Source organism: Microplitis demolitor, chromosome 7 (assembly GCF_026212275.2).
Source record: "Microplitis demolitor isolate Queensland-Clemson2020A chromosome 7, iyMicDemo2.1a, whole genome shotgun sequence".
Lineage (NCBI taxonomy): Eukaryota > Metazoa > Arthropoda > Insecta > Hymenoptera > Braconidae > Microplitis > Microplitis demolitor.
Genome location: NC_068551.1, coordinates 17,915,446 through 17,937,631, shown reverse-complemented (window position 1 = coordinate 17,937,631; position 22,186 = coordinate 17,915,446). Strand labels below are relative to the sequence as shown.

General features: G+C 31.6%; 1 protein-coding gene across 3 annotated transcripts in view; it reads left to right on the top strand.

Moving 5' to 3' along the window:
• LOC103574099 (filamin-A) overlaps nt 1-22,186 on the top strand; it is a 30,763-nt gene that overhangs the window by 5,697 nt on the left and 2,880 nt on the right. Inside the window, exons 3-16 of one of the 3 annotated variants that reach the window (XM_008553457.3) lie at nt 1,352-1,701; nt 1,810-1,937; nt 2,516-2,939; nt 3,014-3,973; nt 4,056-4,443; nt 5,812-6,381; nt 6,738-7,082; nt 7,722-8,631; nt 11,339-11,477; nt 13,818-14,031; nt 18,363-18,503; nt 19,546-19,848; nt 19,935-20,990; nt 21,888-22,081. In XM_008553457.3, the coding sequence (XP_008551679.1) occupies nt 1,352-1,701; nt 1,810-1,937; nt 2,516-2,939; nt 3,014-3,973; nt 4,056-4,443; nt 5,812-6,381; nt 6,738-7,082; nt 7,722-8,631; nt 11,339-11,477; nt 13,818-14,031; nt 18,363-18,503; nt 19,546-19,848; nt 19,935-20,990; nt 21,888-22,081 (6,122 nt within the window). Of the gene's footprint in view, nt 1-1,351; nt 1,702-1,809; nt 1,938-2,515; nt 2,940-3,013; nt 3,974-4,055; nt 4,444-5,811; nt 6,382-6,737; nt 7,083-7,721; nt 8,632-11,338; nt 11,478-13,817; nt 14,032-17,619; nt 18,225-18,362; nt 18,504-19,545; nt 19,849-19,934; nt 20,991-21,887; nt 22,082-22,186 lie in introns of those variants that run through there. The other 2 variants (XM_008553455.3, XM_008553456.3) reach the window with 2 other exon arrangements.

The window sequence follows — 22,186 nt, the reverse complement described above, 5'->3', positions numbered from 1 at the left end:
TAAAATAAAAATCAAATTGTTACGTTTCTTATCACCTTGAACGCACTATTTACATCACTTAATCAACCGCCAAGTGATTTAACATCATCAGGTGTTTTAACTTTAATTAGTTGGTATTCAAATTTTTAATTTATATTTTATTACACTGACGATATTAATTTTATTATTTATAGTATATTTTTTAACAGTAATATTTTAGTTTGATGTAAAATGAGGATATCGACCTGTTTAAAAAAAAATATATATATATAAATATATATACATTGAGTCATTGATCTTGAAATATTCAAATGTTTTTAGTTTGATTGTATGATTCAGAGATTAAATGTGAGTCGAAGACACTTGTATATTTTATTCTATTTCCACAGTCTTACTGTCACACTTTTATGTACACCCACGTATTTTTGTATTTTTATATTATGTTTCTAAGAATATATACATGAATATCATACTTACATATATCAGGTATTATGACTAATAATACCTGATATACCGAGTCTGTATTGAGTCTGTATTTTCTATGGAAGCTATAGACAAGGCTTCTAAATTCACGCCAGCCCATAAAAATGAAAGAAAATAATTATTTTTGCCAATATCGAGCACCGAGTCTGTATTGAGTCTGTATTGAGTCTGTATTTTCTATGAAAGCTTTATTATGACTAATAATAATGATAATAAAATATTAATTACATTAATTAATTTTTTATTCAAAAATAAAAAATTTTATAAAATTATTTAAATATGAGTAATAAAATTTTTTATTACCGCCAGTTTTTCAAACCGGGTTTGAATTTATTATTGCTGGTAAATATATATAATATTAATGTATCGATATATTAGCAATATTAATTTGAATCGTGAAAAACTGGCCCTAAATTTTAATAATTAATAGAGTAGAAGTATCATTTTTTACTACTGCTTCATTCAACATTTAATACTTTACGTCAATTAATAAAAAAGTAACAAAAACTTGCATTGTAATAGTGTGATAAAATTAATTATTATTGCGTATTTTATATAAATTTTTCAAGTGTCTAAAACTTGCCAAAAACTTTACCTCTAATGAGTATAAATATAACCGACAATTAGCAGTTTTTAAATTTTTAAAAATCAGCGCGCCTTTTTTTAAATTTAATTAATTTATTTACTTAAAAGTTATAAATTGTCGCATGTCTGCTACATTCGAACTCATTTATCTCACCCTATATTTAAATTAATTAAAAAATTAAATAAATAAAATTTTTAATTAAAATTAAAATTTTAAACATCTGATTTTCCATAGAAATTACGTATTCAAACTCGATAATTCATAGTATACTACATAAATATCTATATATATTTTTAATTGCAGACTCATCAGATATCGTTGACTGTAAGCTTAAACTGATACTTGGATTAATATGGACCCTAATTCTCCACTATTCAATTTCAATGCCCATGTGGGATTACGACGACACGGAGGAAGCACAGAAAGGCGCCACTCCCAAACAGAGATTGATGCACTGGATCCAAGCAAAATTACCTGAGCTACCAATAAATAACTTCACATCTGACTGGAATGACGGTAGAGCCGTTGGTGCACTTGTTGATGCAGTCGCACCAGGTTTGTGTCCTGACTGGCCTGACTGGAACCCCAAGGATGCCGTACAAAATGCCTCCGAGGCAATGAGTCTTGCTGATGACTGGCTCAACATACCACAGGTTTATTATTTTTATTTTTACCATCATTTATATTACACATAATATGCGGGTGAGTCATAAGTCATATCTATAAACTAGGAAGTCATTAATTTTTTTTTTATCTCCCAGCTTATAAGTCCCGAGGAAATGGTGAATCCAAATGTTGATGAGCTGTCGATGATGACTTATTTGTCGCAATACCCTAATGCTAAATTGAAAACTGGCGCACCTTTACGTGCACGCACTAATCCCAACAGGTAAATTATTTTTTTTACACAAAATAATTATCTATTATTATTAATTTTAAATTTCCTAATTATCAGTTACTAGTAATAGATTTTTAAAAAAAATATTTAAGTTATTAATAATAATTTATTTCATTTTTTTGGTCGCAGCGTTCCTCCGCCCCGGTAAGTCGGGATGCGAAAGTATTTATTTTAATTATTGATTTACGCATTAATCATTGCCGTAGTGACATTCATACATAAACAAAAAAAAATATATAAATATAATTCATAATTAAAGGGAAATATTACGCCTTCATTCTAATAAATATTAATGTTTGAATACATATCTAACTAGACGAACGTATGATAATAATTTTTTAAAATTAATTAATTAAGTTTTAGTTTTATTTTAATAAAATTAGCTGGTGTGCAAGCGTGTGGTAATTATAATTATTAAAAATACAACGGATTGTTTAACGCTTGTAACCGACTGGCAATATTAATGCGGATTTTTTTTTAGTGTGGACGAAGGAATAGTAACTTTAATTACTGCAATAAACAACAATTATTTAAATATCTTATATTTTTTTTGTACGATAACATTTTAGAGTTCGCGCCTATGGACCGGGTATCGAACCTAAAGGACCGATAGTCAATGCGCCAGCAAATTTCACCGTCGAAACATTCTCAGCTGGCAAAGGCGACGTTGAAGTAACGGTCGATGACGCTAAGGGACATAAATTACCAGTGGACATCCGTTTTAATAACGACAGGAATCTTACGTACTCTGTTTCGTATACTCCTAAGAGCGAGGGACCTCACAAAGTTCGGGTTCTCTACGGCGGCCGTGAAATTCCAAAAAGCCCTTACACTGTTGCGGTCGAAGGTGTTCCAGGTGACCCGAGTAAAGTAACTGCCAGTGGTCCTGGTCTACAACCCGACGGTGTCGTGGTAAATCGCCCAACGTATTTCGACATTTTTACAAAAGATGCTGGTCGCGGAGTACCGGAAGTTATTATTCTTGATCCCCAGGTTAAACAGATAATAATAAAATAAATTGATTATATATTTTTATAATTATAAATTAACAATTTCTTTTCTTACAGAGTTCAAAGACAACTGTACCAGTTAAATTGCGTCAAACATCACCCGACGTTTGGAGATGCGAGTACGTGTCACCGGTAACTGGTTTGCATTCGGTGAATGTATTTTTCGCTGGTAAATTAATACCAAAAAGTCCTATGGGAGTTAACGTCGCACCGCTGTCAGATGCTAAAAAATGCCGCGCTTATGGCCGTGGTCTGTTACCCAATGGTGTAAGGGTTAAAGATATAGCAGACTTCGTTATCATAACCAAGGATGCGGGTGAAGGAATACCAGAAGCCCGATGCATTGGTCCAGGAGGTGTTAATTTACCCATAACAATAAATAAAATTGATGGTAACAATTATAAGTGTCATTATGTGCCGATAAAAGAAGGCAGACATGTTGTGATGATAACATACGGCGGTAAAGAAATACCCAAGTCACCATTTGAAGTAAATGTTGGCCCTTATAAAGAATCATCAATACGCGTATTTGGTCCTGGATTACACGGCGGTATGGTAAATCATCCGGCTAGATTTACCGTTGATACAAATGGTGAAACTGGAGCGTTAGGATTTTCAATAGAAGGACCGTCTAAAGCTAAAATTGATTGCCATGACAATGGCGATGGAACAGCGGACGTGACTTATTTACCAACAGCACCAGGACCATACGCTGTCCACATACTTTGTGACAATGAGGACATTCCAAAGAGTCCGTACATTGCAACAATTCAACCTGAAGCGGATTTCCATCCGGATAAAGTTGAAGTGCACGGTCCGGGTATTCAACCTGAAGGCGTAGCACGTGATAAGCCCACGCATTTTATCGTCGACGCTAAAAAAGCTGGACAAGCTCCACTGGACGTTACTATTCAAGATGCATTGGGACGTGATGTGCCAGTTAAGCTGGAAAATAAACACGACGGTACTGTACAGGCGCACTATGCACCAACATCTGGCTCTCAGCACATAGTCATGGTAAATAATAATAATTTAATAATAATCTATGCATTGTATTGGAAATTTTTTATGACTTACTGACATTTGATTGTCTATTCAGGTAAATTATGGAGGTGTTGCTACGAAGAAATCGCCGTATCGAGTCAAAGTCGCGTCGCCATTAAATCCTGCGATGGTTGCGGCCTTTGGTCCTGGTTTAGAGAAAGGAATAAAGTCAAATACTCCGACACATTTCAATATTGATTGCCGCGAAGCTGGTAACGGTGACTTAGACGTTACTATGAAGAGTCCTGAGGGTCATGACTTACCGATTTCGCTGACTGACAATGAAGATGGAACCTACACAGTAGATTATGTCGCCCCTCAGCCGGGTACATACACCGTTAATCTAAATTACGGTGGTCTAAAAGTACCTCAGTGTCCTATCAAGGTCAATGTTCAGCCGCATGTTGACGTGTCGAAAATAAAAGTTGAAGGACTTGAACCAAGTGAGTATTTAAACAAACTCTGTTGACTACTTGTGTCGCCGGTGATTATTTAGACTACGGTAATTGGGAGAGACGTGGGTTTTAAAATCGTAAATTGTTGTAATTTATAGATCTTCGGGTTTCGCGGGTTTATTAGTCACTGTTATACCCGGAAGTAATTAACAAATGATTTATTGCTTTTAACTAAAGTATATTTTATATACTTTTGAGTAATATAATATTTTAAAGTTCAGGATAAGAACAAGGATAATACTAACATGAACGCGTGTTATTGAGCTGGTAACGAGCCAGTACTAAAATAATTCAAGGTGATTTATGATAAATTTTCACGCGACTTTTTAATTTTCACATGTCATAACATCGGTGTAATTTATTATTATTGTTATTGCTATTATAATAATTGTTTTATTATTTAAGCCTGAATTACTTTTGTGATTTATTTTTAGATGGTAAAGTAATGATATAATGAATGTGTTAATGGAGTAATAATAATTGCAATGAATGAAAATTCATAAAATTATTATGATGATGAATCAAAATGAGATTTAATAAATTTAGGTCGCGAATTGTCCCGGTTTACGATTAGCTCGTCTTTCCTGTATACCCTCGCCCGATGTTTATTTTCAGATCTCACAAATTCCTCGGTACGATTACGTAGCCTTTGGCTTAATCTAAAAATATTATAATTTACATTTAACTTGACAAAATTTATCTTTTAAATTTAAAGAATCTACGCGAGATATTCAAATTATGAAAAATTATTTTTTTTTAAATTACAATAAACAGCAAACAAAATTTTTTTTAGCTTTTGAATAATTTTTTGGATTTTTTGACAATAGATCAATAGATTTTTTTTTTATTGATACTGATTTTTATATTAATTTAACTAACACGCGAGAAATATTTTTTTTTTGTGGCAAAATTTTTTAAATTCAAAGTTTTCAAAATTGATTATTTTTTCATTAAAAAAAACTTAATTGCTACAATAAAATAAAAATATTTTCTCGTGTAAATTTAATAGTACTGACGTACACAATTATCGGAGGTGCACAAGCCAAAAAAAAATTAACTTAAAGATTAAAATAAATTATTGATTGTTAATTATAATTAATAAATAATTGCTTGCGCGCCACCGTTGTAAATAAATCCAAACAGCTAGTTTTCCCAAATGACGCTTCCCGTCAATAATTTATGCGCAAAATGAAAAATTTACGCTACTTAGCACTTGTGAATAATTGATGATAATAATTAATTAATTAATTAATAAATTAATAAACATAAAATAGACTAGCAATAATTAACGCTAATTAAAATAGAGAAAAAAAGAAAACAATATACAGCAAAAGCAAACAAAAACGAAAATTATAGCGGCACCAGTCAACAGTCTCCAGCAATTCCGCGTGATAACCCAGGAGGCTGGCAAGGCGGCTGATTTTCAAGTTGTTATAACAACTCCGTCGGGTAATAGAGTCAAGGCCCATATTATTCCTGCACACGACGGCTACTTGGTTAATTTTACGCCCACTGAACTCGGTGAATACCTGTTGGGAATAAGTTTTGGCGGCGAAGCAATAACATCATCACCTTACCGTTTAAATTGCGTTCACGGCAGCGATCCATCCAAGGTCCGTGCATCTGGACCGGGTCTGCATCGAGGTCTAGTCTCCAGGCCAGCTGAGTTTGTCATTGACACACGTGGTGCCGGACAAGGCGGCCTTGGTGTCACTGTGGAGGGGCCTTGCGAAGCTGCGATAAATTGCCGGGACAATGGCGATGGCACTTGTTCGGTCGCCTATTTACCAACTGAACCCGGGGATTACATCATCAATATCACATTCAATGATCGCCATATACCTGGGTCACCATTTCAAGCTATCATCGCACCAGAGCAGGATCTCTCCAAGATCAAGGTCACCGGAAATGGCATTAAGCCCCATGGTTAGGAGCCGCGTGGACTGTTTGCTGCTCGATTAAAATGCATGACTATTTATCTTAACATTTTTTTTTATTTACTCACATATATTTTTATTTTTTAAACCCGACCCCTCCTACCCGCTTCATTCACTACCCTATTTTTTAAATGAATTTTTTATCTTTGATTTTTAATTACAAGTAATAAGTAATCACGTGTGTGCAGCTTGTACTTTTTTTATAATAGTGATTAATTAATAAGTTAATTAAAATTTATAATGTTTGGCGTTGCTATATAAATAATTAGTGTAGTATTAGACTTATAATTATTATATTTATTGCAATAAATATATATGTAATTTTTTTATTATTTATAATTACAGGTTTGAGTGTTAATACACCAACGGAATTTACTATCGACACACGAGCGATACCCAAAACGCCTGGTGACGATAATAAATTGTCGTGTCTTATTACCAATCCAACTGGGGGTAAAATGGAAAAAATAATTACACCCCAAAATGACGGTACTTATCGCGTTAGCTATACACCTTTTGAAGAGGGACGTCATACTATTGACATTCTTTACGACAATGTTCCTGTTCCTGGATCACCATTCTCAGTAAATGTTAAAAGAGTTTGTGACCCACGTAAATGTAAAGCGTATGGACCGGGATTGGAAAAAGGATTTGTTAATAAATCAAATCGATTTACTGTCGAAACAAGCGGTAATTATTTATTTGTTTAATAAATAAAGTATTATATGAAATAGTATATTGTGTGACAAGGGATGAAACAAAAGGATTTCAGGCCAGGGTGAGACTGACATCACCTGCAGTCCGAAATCGTCTTTCATCCTGAGTTACACACTAGACTTTTCATTATTGCCTGCATTGGAACTTAAAGTTTCAGTGTCAGCAGCTAATCAGAAACAAGTTAATTTAAGACCAATGATGTCATCAACTATTAAATTGTCATTTGCAATTTATAATTAAGCAGAAACTATAAATACTATTTATTATTGACACTAATTTTTATAAAACTTAATCACAATCAGAGCTGTCATTTACGTAAATAAAATTAATGCTCTGAAATGACTATTAAAAAAATGACAAGTATCAGAGTTTAAATTGCGAAAGCCTTCAGTCAGCGGGCAGAAGAATTATTTTGTTCCCTCGGGACGAAACAAGTTTGTTTCTGCCTGCTGATTAAAGGCATTCACAATTTACGCATCTGCTAATATTAATTCACGGCATTGGACTGAAATTCGCTTCTTTCGACTGGCTGTCACTTTAAGAGACTGAAACTTAAGTTTCGGTCCTGGTATCATGAAAATAAAATAATTAACTTTAATAATTGCATTGTAGATGCAGGAAACGGAGGTCTAGGCTTAGCTATCGAAGGACCAAGTGAAGCAATCATGACTTGCACAGATAATTACGACGGGTCTTGTAGTGTCGAGTATGTGCCAACGGAACCCGGCGAATATGATGTAGCTATAAAATTTGGGGAGGTACATATACCTGGATCGCCGTTCAAAGTCCAAGTAGAAAACGGTATTGATGCAAAAGACGTGACTGCTTACGGTCCTGGATTAGAACCTGAGATGATTCGCGAAGGCATTCCAGCGCAATTTGTTGTGGATACCAGTAAATGTGACCCTGCACAGCTGGATATCAAACTGAAGACAGACAAAGGTCAGATGCAGAAACCAGACATTAAGCATCGCGGTGATGGTGTTTATGAAGTAACTTATCAGCCACCTGCTGCTGGCAGTAATATACAAGTCGGAGTTCTTTATGGCGATCAAGATATTCCTAAAAGTCCGTTTTCATTCAAAGTTAATCCAACTGTTGAACCCAACAAAGTTGTGCTGTCAGGTCCGGGAGTCGCATCAGCATGTACAGCCTCTTTTCCTGTTGACTTTGTCGTTGACACTTCAAAAGCCGGATACGGCGATCTTGAAGTTCAAGTACTTGGACCAGATCAAGTACCGCGTAAAGTTAGTATTCAAAATATCGGTGATGGTAAATACAAAGCAACTTATTTGCCAGATGACTGCGGTCGTTATAAAGTAAATGTTAAATATGGCGGCAAAGAAGTACCCGGAAGTCCGGTTAATGTTCAAAGTGTGTCAACTGGTAAGGCTGATAAGTGTAAAATAAAAGAGGGCATTCAACAAACTTTGGCACAAGGCGAAGAATACTGTATCAGTGTGGACACCGAAAATGCTGGCCGTGGTGCTGTTACATGTCGCATACGTTCAACTTCCGGAAGGTATGTTACATATTTTATTCTCAATAATAAATTTATTATAATTTATACACTTTGGTTTCTATTTTAGAACAGATTTATTAACATGGACACTAAAAAATATTAACATACATTAAATGTGTAAATTATAATTAATTGGAATGGAGAGAAAAATATTCAAAATTTTCTAGAACTCCTTCGAGTTTATTTCTGTTATTCGAAGCTCATTTATCTTTCTCTCGTTTCCGCTTAATAACTTCCTGCATCCACAAATGAACTCACACGTTCATTTTCTTATTGGAGAATATATATATTCACCTAAATATTAATAATTACATGACACATGTCATTAATTACAAGCAACATGACAAATTAATTTTTAAATAAAAAATATAAAATTCATTGGGTTTATTAATTTTATATCGAATTCGAAGAACAATTTTCTCGACACGAAAATAGAAATTTATTTACACAATTTCGATAAAAAAATCGGCATGTTTTGAACTGAACTCATACTTCTTCGATTAAGAAAATGATTACTAATGAAATCTTAAAATTTTTACGTCAAAAATATATCAGACATAATTTTTAATATCATAATTTCTTGTGGTAACAATATGAAAATTATTCTAAAAGTTTTTTTTTCTCAGTACAGTAATTATCAATTAACGTTAAATAGTATATTGTAAAAAATTTTCGGAATGAACGCGGATTTTAGTATTAAAACTCCGAATCAGAGTGAATGTGGATTTAAATAAAATCCAAAAGACTCCGATGAAAAGACACTCCGAATTTACTCCATATGCGGAGTGATTTTTTGAAAAACTCCGAGACTCTGACGGAGTAAATTTGCATGTAAATAAAATCCATAATCACTTCGAATTTACTCCCGATTTCTTACAGTGTAGTGTAAAAAAAAAAATAAATAAAAATAAAAGAATATAAAATAAACTGATAGCTGTGAAGACAAAGTAGAGATATGTAAATGATAATTTTATTGTAACATGTATTATAATGACAGTGAGTGCTTAAGAACCGACGTTGACAGACGTATTCTATTGGAGTTGACAGACGTACATTTACTTTTGGCTCTCATAGAATCTAACACCCAAAGTGTCTGTAGTTATAGTACAGTACAGTAGGCTAATTGTATATTCATACATATGTGTATGTAAATATATATATATATATATATATATATATATATATATATATATATATATATATATATATATATATACTATGACAATGCATGTCTGATTATAAGCGAACACGTTTCACTTGAGCGGTATTAACTTGCATGATACTTAGTTGGCTATTTCCTTCAGAATTTAATTCTCATCCTATGTAAATTGAACATGATGTTTTCTCTTCTATTTGTTAATCTCTACCCGACTCGTTTATGCCCTGTTACTTTAGATCTTTTGGCAATTGGCCGAAAATTTTACCTTATTGTCGCTGTTGATTATTTACATACATTATAATGTCAACGTGACACTATACTTTTAATTATTTATTGTTAATATTACGAATATATAAGATATGTTCCAATTATTTATACTGCGAAAAGTACAGTAGATTTTATTATTTATTTATTAGATTTAATGGCAATAATAAATTAAATTTTTTTTTAGCGCTCCTGAAATTTGATAAATTTTTTTTAGTTGATAAATTAAATTTTTTAATTTTTACGGGAGCTCGTAACTTTGCTCCTATTGGAAATAACCCATCACAATATGGATGTTTTTTGTTCATTATGATGTCCTCTAGTAGGAGAAACCATAAAAAGTCCTTGGAAAAATTTATTTTTTAAGTAATTGACGTCGGGCAGATACGGGCAGATGCGGGCAGATGACACTATCTATAACTTTTTATGAATAGTGGGCGATAACTTTGCTTTTGTTGGAAATAACCCATCACAATATTAACGTTTTTTTGTGCATTATAATGTCCTCTAGTAGAAGAAACCATAAAAATTCGTGATAAAAATTTTATTTTGGAATTACACCGTCCGAGCAGGGAGGATGAGGGGAAATCGAAAGGATGTCTATCAATTTTCATCTTTTGGGAATAACTCCCGATAATAACTCCCTATAATAGTACCCATGATAACAGTTTTCATATTTATTTCCAATTTAACTCTTGATTAGACCACGTAATTGTCAATCTTCATGTATCTGAAAATCAGAACATTTTGCGCAACGGAAATTAAAAAAATTTATGTAATTTGGCTGCTTAATATAGCCTGCAATTTTCGGCTGACGTACTGGCACTTATGCGAAACATTTTAAAAATCTAGATCCAGTAAACGTTTTTCCTTTTCCGTTTTTTTTATTTTCCTTCCGCGAAAACTTTTCGATCTTCAGGTACATAAATCTTCAATATGTTTGACCCTGGCCAGATGTCCCATCTTCACCCTAGCCAAGTCTACCAAGCTTTTTAATCAGATCTACTTATTCCCCTGCCTCGTTTGAAAATCAGGTCTCGATTTTCCTACCATTGGTATGATATAAAAATATATATAATTTTAAAAAATAAATATATTGATAAAATTTTATTAAATAATAAAATAAAATATTCAATAATCGTACCCTGTCAACAATTACAACTTTTACTTCAATACTATCGTTAATTAAAAAAAAAAAAAAATGACATTTATATTGAAAAACAAATTATCAAAAATTAATATTCTTTATTTATTTATTTATGGTTATATTTTATTTAATTACAGTGAAGTTGTGGACATTGATATTGAGGATAATGGAGATGGAACAGTAAATATTTATTATACTGTTGCTGATGCAGGGGAATATACACTTAATATCAAATTTGGTGGTCAACCAGTGCCAAATGGTTTCTATACATTTACAGTACGTATGCAATAATCACCTCATAATTATTAATTATTTATTAAATAACAAAATAATAAATTAAATCAATAATCCACACCATGGATTTTGAATTTCTAATGTGCATAAAATTTTTCAACAACTGTAACAAAATAATATAACTAGAGTAGACAATTGCAGCTCGTATAACTTTATGAAAGTGCATCAGTTTTGGCCGGAATTTAGACAGTTACATTTGTACAAAGGATTTATTTATATAAGATTAATGAAAATAACGTATGGTAAACAAAGCGTGACTTAACTGCAGTGGCAGCTTCGAAATAAATAAAGTTGACGGAGAGTAAAGAGAGTTGACAGAAGATTTAAATTTTTTTCACGATAGTCTCTCGTTGGTTTGTAAATCCTCGTGATCTTGGGATGACAACTGTTTCAAACTGTCTCTCCCATTTCCCGAATTGCTTATAACATTTATGTGGGGGTGAGTGGGGGCGTAATTTTGTATCTAACTATAGAGACTAACACGTCCGGGATATTGTCGCGGAGTTTCCAGTCTAACAGTTCACGTCGTAGTGTCGTCGGAATAGCATCGACGTCTTCTTCATCTGTATATAATATTTATATATTTATATCGATAGGGATAAATATCAGTGATAACTATATACTGCTATAGTACAATTACTGTAAATAAAAATCTACATTTTGTACATGTAATCTGTACTATAGATGTCATTTAATTAACGGGTACTTTGATTCCTTAACGCTGATTCATTTATTTTAAATAAAAAGGTACTTTTATATATTTTATGATTAAATTGTGTAAATTTGTCAAATTTTATTTGTAATTTTACTATTTTATTTTTTTTTGTGTACAGAAGTTCGGCAGAATATTTTTTTTTTAGGAAATTAAATGTCAGTATAAATCCATAAATAAAATTACAAGAGATGTTGAATTAAAGTTTATTCGTATGGACATCCATGAACTATTTTCATCTTAACTAACGGGCTTTTTTGAATTTATATACGTAGAAAAGAGAGATTGTGGGTGGACTTGATGACTGGTGAATTGATGCTCTGGATTAAATTATACATTTTTAGACGACTAGATATTATTTTAAAATTTTAAAAAATATATACAGACGATTTTTATTGTACGTTTTCAACACATGAGTACTTTATAGTGATTTTAAAATTTGAAAATAAAAAAAAATGCTACTGGGTAGTTGTTAAAATATTTGATAGCAGTGTAAAGATTTGAAAAAAAAAAAAAAATAATAAATAAATAAAGTTAATTTGACTAGGAGAGACACGGCGACAGCTGCAAATCTAGTAGATCCGCGTGGATTCACCGCGACTCCAAAATAACTAATAGAAGCAACAAAACGCCTGTTGCTTTCCGTGAGATTTTAAAAATTTATTTTATTGTAGATTTGCTATTTATAATTCAACTAGATTTTGTTAATTAAATTTTTATTTCACTCATTTCCGGGGTTAAAATGCGATGAAGAAAACGACTTAACATACAGAGTAATAGACAACATATGGAAACAATACTAAATTTGTGTTATATTACACTTGTTAGCGATCTAGATTAAACGTCAGCAAAATTCAAATTTATTTCTATCACATTCCTTAATAAATACAAGAGTGGGGGTTAGATCTATTATTGTGTTAGCAAATTGTTGTTTATACCATCTCTTGACACCTTGAGTATCAAAGCTCGTTCTAAGATTGTACAAGCTACCGTTTTATTGACAAACTAGAAAAAATTAATTTTATAATTTTAAGTGACAGTAAAGATTTATCAAATGTCTAAATATTTAGCTATTACGTTTACGAATTATTTAGATTATTTATGTGTACTGTACATACCTTGTTTATGAACGTAACAACCTCGTGACAAGATTCAATTCAAGGTTTTCGCGTCTTATGTAACGGTTTCATATTAGCCAGGATTGAATTATGAAATCAATTAGAGAAAATTTTTTATTTCACAATATCAAAATTTATAATAAAATATTTTTAATTACTTATTTATTTACATTTTGTTAAAAAATTTATCAGTTATTTTTATTTGATATTTTTTTAAAATATTCATTAATTAAATTTTATTAAAATGTTAATTAATTAAATTTTGTAAAAACTTATCTAATAGAATTTTGTTTTTATACTATTAATTATTAAAATTTTTTTGAAGTAGTAATTAAAAATTTTTTGTTAAATTTTGATTAATAAAAATAGTTACGAGTGTTAATTAATAAAATTTTCTAAAACTGAAATTAATATAATTTTTTTTAAAATTATTAATTATTAAAACTTTTTTAAAATATTAATTAATAAGATATTAAAAAAAATTTTTTTTAGGCATCAGAAGAATATCGTGAACAAAGTACCCACAAAACAACAGGAAGAAGGTCACACAACGAACGCGTAATAGAAAAGCACAGCTCAAGTGTTCAAGAAAGCTCAAGATTTACACGACGTAGTACAGCAAATCAGCAACACGAAAGTGTTAAGTCATTTAACTCAATCCGTCTCAACAGTATCCCTTTGCCATCAGGTGACGGTACCGTGACATGTAAGTACTTCATTCAATTATTTACATTTTTTATAATTTTTCCCGGTCTTTGGTACTCAGTCTCTCCTATTCCAAGTAAAGCTCAGCATTAATAAAATACTTGATCCGCTGTAAAAAATCTACAGTGAATTCGAACTGATTACTAAGAGCTCCGGAGTTTTAGAAAAAATTATTCCGCATACGGAGTAAATTCGGAGCTTATTTTTTCTGCGGAGAGATTTTGGAGTGAACTGAATTTTATTTAAATCCGCATTCACTCCGATTCAGAGTTTTAACATTAAAATAAATTCCCCGGAGTAAATTTCACTCCAAGGGAATTAAATAAATAAACAGTCATGCTCTTCGTATTTACTCCAGATTTAATCCGCATTCACTCCAAAAATTTTTTACAGTACATGAGAGCTATTAATTACTGAACGTAAACTATTAAGCAGTTTATCAATTAACCAAAGCTCCTTAGTATTAACAGTACTGCAAAAAAATTTGCGGATTAAATCCGGAGTAAATGCGGAACGGATGACTGTTTATTTATTAAATCCCCTCGGAGTGAAATTTACTTCGGGGAGTTTATTTTAATATTAAAACTCCAAATTGGAGTGAATGCGGATTTAAATAAAATTCAGACCACTTCGAAATCACTCCGCTGAAAAAACAGTCTCCGAATTTACTCCGTATGCGGAGTGATTTTTTAAAAACCTCCAAGACTTCGACGGAGTGAATTTGCAGTTAAATAAAATCCGTAACTATATATTTTTATTTATTGATGCGTTTACAAATTTATTAGTTTCTTTGACGGATGTTACAAGTCTACCGTACTTTGAATTTGAATCTTAATAATTTAATATTAAAGTGCAGTAGTAAATTATTATTATTATTATTTATTATAAAGTTAGGTAGAAGTAAAGACCTTGATTAATACTTTTCTACATAATACCCAAGTATTACTATGCCAAAAATATGAATAGGATAAAGTAAAATACGACGAACGAGGGAAGAAAGAGAGATAAATATTTAAAGATGTCGTAAGGTTTTGCTATTCGTGTTATTAATATTGGTTGATGATTAAGTGCCACCGCGTGCACATTTCATCAATTGGATTTATTTTTTAATCCTCAAGGGAAAGAGCGACAAATCAAATAAATGAATTTGACTTAAATAAATTATCAAACAGAAAAAAAAAACAGTTTTATATTTTTTAAGAACTCAATGAATGGAGTGATTATTCAAATTGATTGTAATTAATGATTGACATGAATTTTCATTAATCCTCGTACGTTAGTCTTTTGGTTTTAACACTTTACAAGTGACAAATGAGTCACAACTTGTCCATACGATTGCGATTAACGTTACGCATCGTTAATTAGATCTTGATGAAGAGTTTGCGCCAGTCGTGCTTTTATATTTCCTTTGGCCCGTGATCCAACGCCAGAGCAGAGCTGCCGTGATTTCCTGTCTGCTGTCTATGTATTTTGATGATATACATAGAAAAAAAAATAAAACAAAAAAAAAAAAAAAAAAGAGATGAGTTTAGTAAAATTTATTTTTGTTAGAATTTTTGTAAAACTTTTTTTACGGAAGAAATAAATTGCAAAATTAATTGGTTTATTTTGCTGAAATTTTGAAAAATAAACGTAAAATGTTTATATTTTTTTGAGTTTACATTAGAGTAATATTTTGAAAAAAAAAAATAAATTTATATTTTTAAAAATTTGAGATTTAAATTATAGTTTTTCTTATTTTAGTGTTTAGATCTATTAAGAGGAATTGAAAACATATTTCAGTAACTTTTAGTGATCCATTACATAGTAAGTAAATACATAATAAGATAAATTTAAACCTGCAACAAAGTATAGCTTAACTTAGCACATTCCTGGCAAATAAATGTTCAATGAGGTGTTTAAATGATTTATTTTAGAATTTAAGTACCAAATAATGTTTACGCGCCTCAGTCATTATTAAGTGAATGGGAAAATTTACACATCAATTTTAATTTGTTTACATAAAATAAAGATATTAATTATGCTGTAAAAAATTTGCAGAGTGAGTGCGGATCAAAACTGGAGTAAATGCGGAGCAGAGATGACTGTTTATTTATTTAATCCCCTCGGAGTGAAATTTACTCCGGGGAGTTTATTTTAATAATTAAACTCCACTTCGAAGTCGAATTCATTTCCAAAAAAATTTATTTTAGTATCAAACTCCGAATCGGAGTAAATGCGGATTTAAATAAAATCCAGATCACTTTGCAATTACTCCGCTGAAAAGACTCCATATTTACTTCGTATGCGGAGCGATTTTTTCTAAAACTCTGGGACTCCGAGTGAGGGAGTGAATTGGTGTTTTAATAAAAACGGCAATCATTCCAAATTCACTCCAGATTTTTTACAGTTTAAATCTGGAGTTAATGCGGAGCGGGGGACAGTTTATTTATTGAACCCCTCGGAGTAAAATTTACTCCAAAGGGGAGTTTATTTTTGTATTAAAACCCCGAATCGGAGTAAATGTGGATTGAATTAAAATCCAGTTTCCAAAATCTCTCCGCTGAAAAGACAAACTCCAAATTTACTCCGTACGCGGAGTGATTTTTTTTTCACCTCGGAACTCCGAGTGAATTTGGATTTAAATATAATCAAGATCACTCCGAATTCACTCCCGATTTTTTGCAGTATTTTTTGTTTAAATTTTATGAATGAGTAAATACTTAAGTTAGATAAATAAATGCAGTAGATAAATATTTTTAAAAAGTCTTTTGGTTTCTTTTTCATATTTATTAAATGATGTTTCAAAATAGAATGAATTTTTTAGAAATTAAGTCTTTAAAAAATAATTAGTTTGATGAATGACATGGATCTCTGAGTATCAGATAAAAAAACTTGAAATGCACTTTTTTTTTTTTCAATTTTTCTCTAGTAAAACATGTCGGTTTTTTTTTTTTTAATTTTGATGCCCAGAATTATCTATTGCAATAAAAAAAATTTGTTGATTTTGATTTACACGTAACTAAATTTTATTTCTTTTTAAATTTATAAAATTTTCACAGAATTTTCCTAATTTCTAAAAATCCATTTTTTCAATTATTGACAAAAAAAAAGTTATGATTTAAATTTCATTAGTAAAAAAAATTTTCTTAATTCAAAATTATTTACTAAAGAAAATTAATTATATAAGAGAGGTTTGCTATCTTGACTATCAATGAAAAAAAAATAAATAAATAAAAAAGAAAAATTAAAAAAAAAAAAAAAATTGGACCACTGCCATCTTGTCGATTAAAAATTCTCAAGAGCTCAGGCTTAATAATAATTAAATAAAATTTCCAAAAAATTTCCAGCGATAAATAAACTCAGAGGATTAGCAGCTAAAAGATATTAAAAAAAAAAAAAAAAAAACATATATATATATTTATAAGTCGTGAAGAAAATAATTAAATATAGAACTTAAAATTTATAATATTTTTGTGTATCATTCCATAATAGTATCACTCCTTCTCTGCCGATCCCTTTTGGCGTCATCGCCCGAGCGCTTGCGTGGGAGACGAATTAGTTTGGCCGAGAAGAGACAACTTCTTTGATAGCATTACATTTGTAGCATACGACCCCGAATGTTATATATTAACTTTAGCCTGGTCCTCTGGAAGATAATTCGGCCTCTATCCCGGGACCCAGTAGCATATTTAAAGTTGATACCAACTAGAAACTCACTCATTCCAACACCCGTGTTTAGAATTAAGAGTTGTCAGTTCAGCTTGAGATGTCTTGCTGACCACTAGAACTGGAATTTTCATTTTTCAAATTTATATTTTATTTAATTATCAAAAAAATTTATATTTATTTATAATAATGTTTACCTGGTACTTTTTTTTATTGTGAATTTATAATTGTGTAGCTTCAAAGTGCATTCATATTAATTTTTTTTTTTTGGTAACAATTAATAAAAATAAAAATAATTTACTGAGATACCAGAAATGATTTGGGCTGACGAGGAGGAGGAAGTTGCAACTTGGGAGGATATATCATTTTATTACAAAGCGTGGCTAAAATCAGTTACTTGCAGTGAAATTGATTACCCAGACAGGCCTAGTTTTTATGTAAACACAAATCCTGCAGCCAACGGTCAAGAAGAAGAAATACCATCTCCGGGTCTTGATTTCGCGCCGTTAATATTTCAAAGTCTTTATTATATTAATTCGCGTAAAGGTGGGACTTGTGTAGAATTTTTTTTTACTTTAATTTTAGGACCCAGCTGAGTTTTAATTTAAGGAAATATTTTTTTGCCCAAGATAAATATATTAACTTTAATTAATATTAATATTTATTATTTATTATTTTTTTTAGCTGAAGTAAAAATGCCAAGTGGAAACGTTGATAAGCCAGTGATCGAAGATAATCATGACGGAACTGTTTCTATAAAATATGATCCAAGGGAAGAAGGTCTCCATGAACTTTACGTTAAATTTAATGGCGAACATGTTCAAGGTAAAATATATTTAGATTTTTTAAAAATTCCTTACTTATTTCATACTGGTTACGACGTCTACTAATTTTTGGATTTTAAAAAATGATAAATTAAAAAAAAAAAAAATATTTTAAAAAATTGCACCCCTAGTTTTTTTAATTTTCTACATGTGTATATTTTTAGTTTTTTTTTTAATTGATTTGTTGAAAAAAAATCTACAAATTTTTAGTTGTCTAGTAACTTCATGATCGTATTTATCTTCGTGCCCTTGATATTTAATTTTTTTAAAAATTACTACTGTAATTTTAGAAAAAAAAAAAAAAGTAGATATATGATATTATAAATAATTTTATTTTCTAAAAATGAAATTACCCCTCGTTATTTTGGTTTTATAATCCGTCTTACTGTACGAATTATAAAGCAATAAAAGCGAGATTATGAGATCGTGAGCTTAATTTTACGATCTGGTTTTTCTATATTTAAAAATTTAAATCATGTTTTTCTTTTTTATTTAAAATTTTATAATTATCTTTAATAAAATTTTTATTTAAAAATAATTTCAACAGATAATTAAAAAAATATATATAATTTTATTTATTTATTTATTTATTTATTTAGTGCCATCACATTACGAAAAATAAGAGAGAAACCTTACATATATATTTTTTATACTGAATTTATCGGGCATTTAATTTTTGGATATTTTTCAAAGCAATAAATTATAAAAAAACAAATATTTCAAAAAATTGCACTTATAGTTTTTCAAATTTTCTACATGTGCATATTTTTAGTTTTTTTTTTAATTGATTTGTTAAAAAAAAATTCAAAAATTGTCAACTGTCTGCTAACCAGGATCATTTTATTTTTACTTCCATTTGAAATTTTCGATTTCTATTTCCACGAATCAACTTTTCGAAATTATTTCGCGAGCCACCACAAATTTACTGAGAGAAAACCCGTTTTCTAGCTCGAAAATTTTATTCCTAGGTCCATTTTGTACGAATAATTCATTAGAGGCCGTAATTACCAGATATTTATTTACAAATAAATATATGTTAACAGGTTCACCATTTAAATTTCACGTTGACTCTTTATCGAGTGGTTACGTGACAGCTTACGGGCCAGGTTTAATTTACGGAGTCTGCGGTGAGCCTGCGAATTTCACTATTTCTACAAAGGGCGCGGGTGATGGCGGACTATCCCTAGCCGTCGAAGGACCCAGCAAAGCCGAAATTTCTTGCCACGACAATAAAGACGGCACCGTATCAGTGTCTTATCTACCAACAGCTCCCGGAGAGTACAAAATTTCAGTTAAATTTGGAGACAAGCCAATCAAAGGCAGTCCCTATGTTGCCAAAATAACTGGTAAAATATTTAATAAATTATTTATCACAATATTCAGCAATTACTTTCTTGTTAAATGAATAATTTAATTTAATATTCAAAATTAGGTGAAGGTCGTAAGAGGAATCAGATATCTGTTGGATCATCAAGTGAAGTCCAGTTGCCGGGAAAAGTATCCGAGGCTGACATACGTTCGTTAAATGGATCGATAACGGCACCAAGTGGTTTAGAAGAGCCGTGTTTTTTGAAAAAAATGCCCAGTGGTAACATTTGCGTGTCATTTACGCCCCGGGAGGCTGGAGAGCACGTCGTCGCCGTCAAGCGAATGGGAAAACATATTCAGAACTCTCCGTTTAAAATAGACGTTAAGGATCGCGAGGTTGGTGACGCTAAGAAAGTTAAGGTATCAGGAAGTGCACTGAAAGAAGGTAAAACTCATGTCGAAAACACGTTTTCCATTGACACGCGCAATGCTGGTTTCGGAGGACTGTCTCTGTCAATGGAGGGACCCAGCAAAGCTGAAATCCAATGCAAAGACAATGCTGATGGTACTCTAAATGTGTCTTACAAACCAACTGAACCGGGCTACTATATAATGAACCTGAAATTCGCTGACCATCATGTCGAGGGCTCGCCGTTTACAGTAAAAGTTACTGGAGAAGGCAGCAACCGGCAGCGCGAAAAAATTCAGAGACGTCGTGAGGCCGTACCGATTACCGAAGTCGGTAGCCAGTGCAAGCTGACCTTCAAGATGCCTGGAATAACTTCTTTTGATCTGTCGGCCACGGTGACTTCACCCGGTGGCATTACTGAAGACGCGGAGATAAAGGAAGTCGAGGACGGACTTTACGCAGTTGCGTTTGTACCAAAAGAACTTGGTGTGCATACGGTGTCGGTACGCTACAAGGAGATGCATATTCCTGGGTCACCATTCCAGTTTACGGTTGGTCCACTGAAAGATGGCGGCGCTCACCGGGTCCATGCCGGTGGTCCAGGTCTGGAAAGAGGCGAACAAGGCGAGCCCTGTGAATTTAATATCTGGACACGTGAAGCTGGAGCTGGGACTTTAGCTATTTCTGTTGAAGGACCCAGTAAAGCTCTCATTGATTTCAAGGATCGTAAAGACGGTAGCTGTTATGTCAGTTACTGTGTCTCTGAACCAGGTAAATTACATATTTATATTTAAATAAATTATTTATTTATTTAAGTTTTATTTTTAACATTTCAATGATTCATTTTGCGTGAGACGCGTCCTCACCTCGTTGATATCCCGGTAAATTTATCTTAACTCATCTAAAAATTATCTTTCATCTAAAAAAACATTTTAAAAATACACCATCGTCTATATATGCTCGCGATAAAATAATATTTTGGCGGCGGAGACACGATGCCGTTGCTATTACGTCTAGCTCACGTGGTTTATATTCGGGTCGTGTGGATGTTTTTATGCTGAAAATTTTATAAAAATATAAATTGTGAGAATGGGTATACTATTATAATATATATATGAGAGCGTTAAAATCAAGTGATGATGAAAATTAAAATTTAATATTTTTTGTGCGTGTAAATAAAATATTTGGTGATAAATATACAAGAAATATATAAGAATTAGCTTTTCTTAACTGTGTAAGATTTAAAAGAGGACAGCAGTGGAGGCGGCATTAACTCAAGACGTTCGGAGGTTTAAATTCGTTAGGGAGAGACCTAGTGGTGCACAACCAACTCCCGGTTGCACAGCTGCACTTGTCTTTCTCAACTGTCCTTTTATTATTTATTTATCTCTTCTTCTTTATCTTCATCATCATCATCTTCTTCGTTTACTAGTTCGTCAGTAGCACAAGTCTATTTATAATTGCCATTCACTTTACTACTTCATATACATTTATTTATTTATTTACGTACTCATTGTTTACCTTCTTGTTATTGTTCAGTCATGAGTACATTTACAGCTTGTAAAAATATTTTTTTGCAAACTCCTGATGATGGTCTGTCTTAAGTCACTTTAAATAATTTTTCTTTTTTTTTAATTTAAATATATTGATGTTTATTTTGAATTACAGGTGACTACAGAGTGGGAATTAAATTCAATGACCAACATATACCCGATTCACCGCACAAAGTTTATATATCACCAGCAGTTGGTGATGCTCACAAATTAGAAGTTGCTCAATTTCCAGAGCATGGTGTGCAACCAGATAATCCAGCAACGTTTTTAGTGCGTAATAATGGCGCACGAGGACAACTTGACGGCAAGGTAAATTATTTTGTTTATTCATTTATTTCATATATTTTTTTATCCTAAAGCTGAAGTTCCCTGAGGGCTGTAATTTTATAAATTAATTTATGAAACGATTTAAGT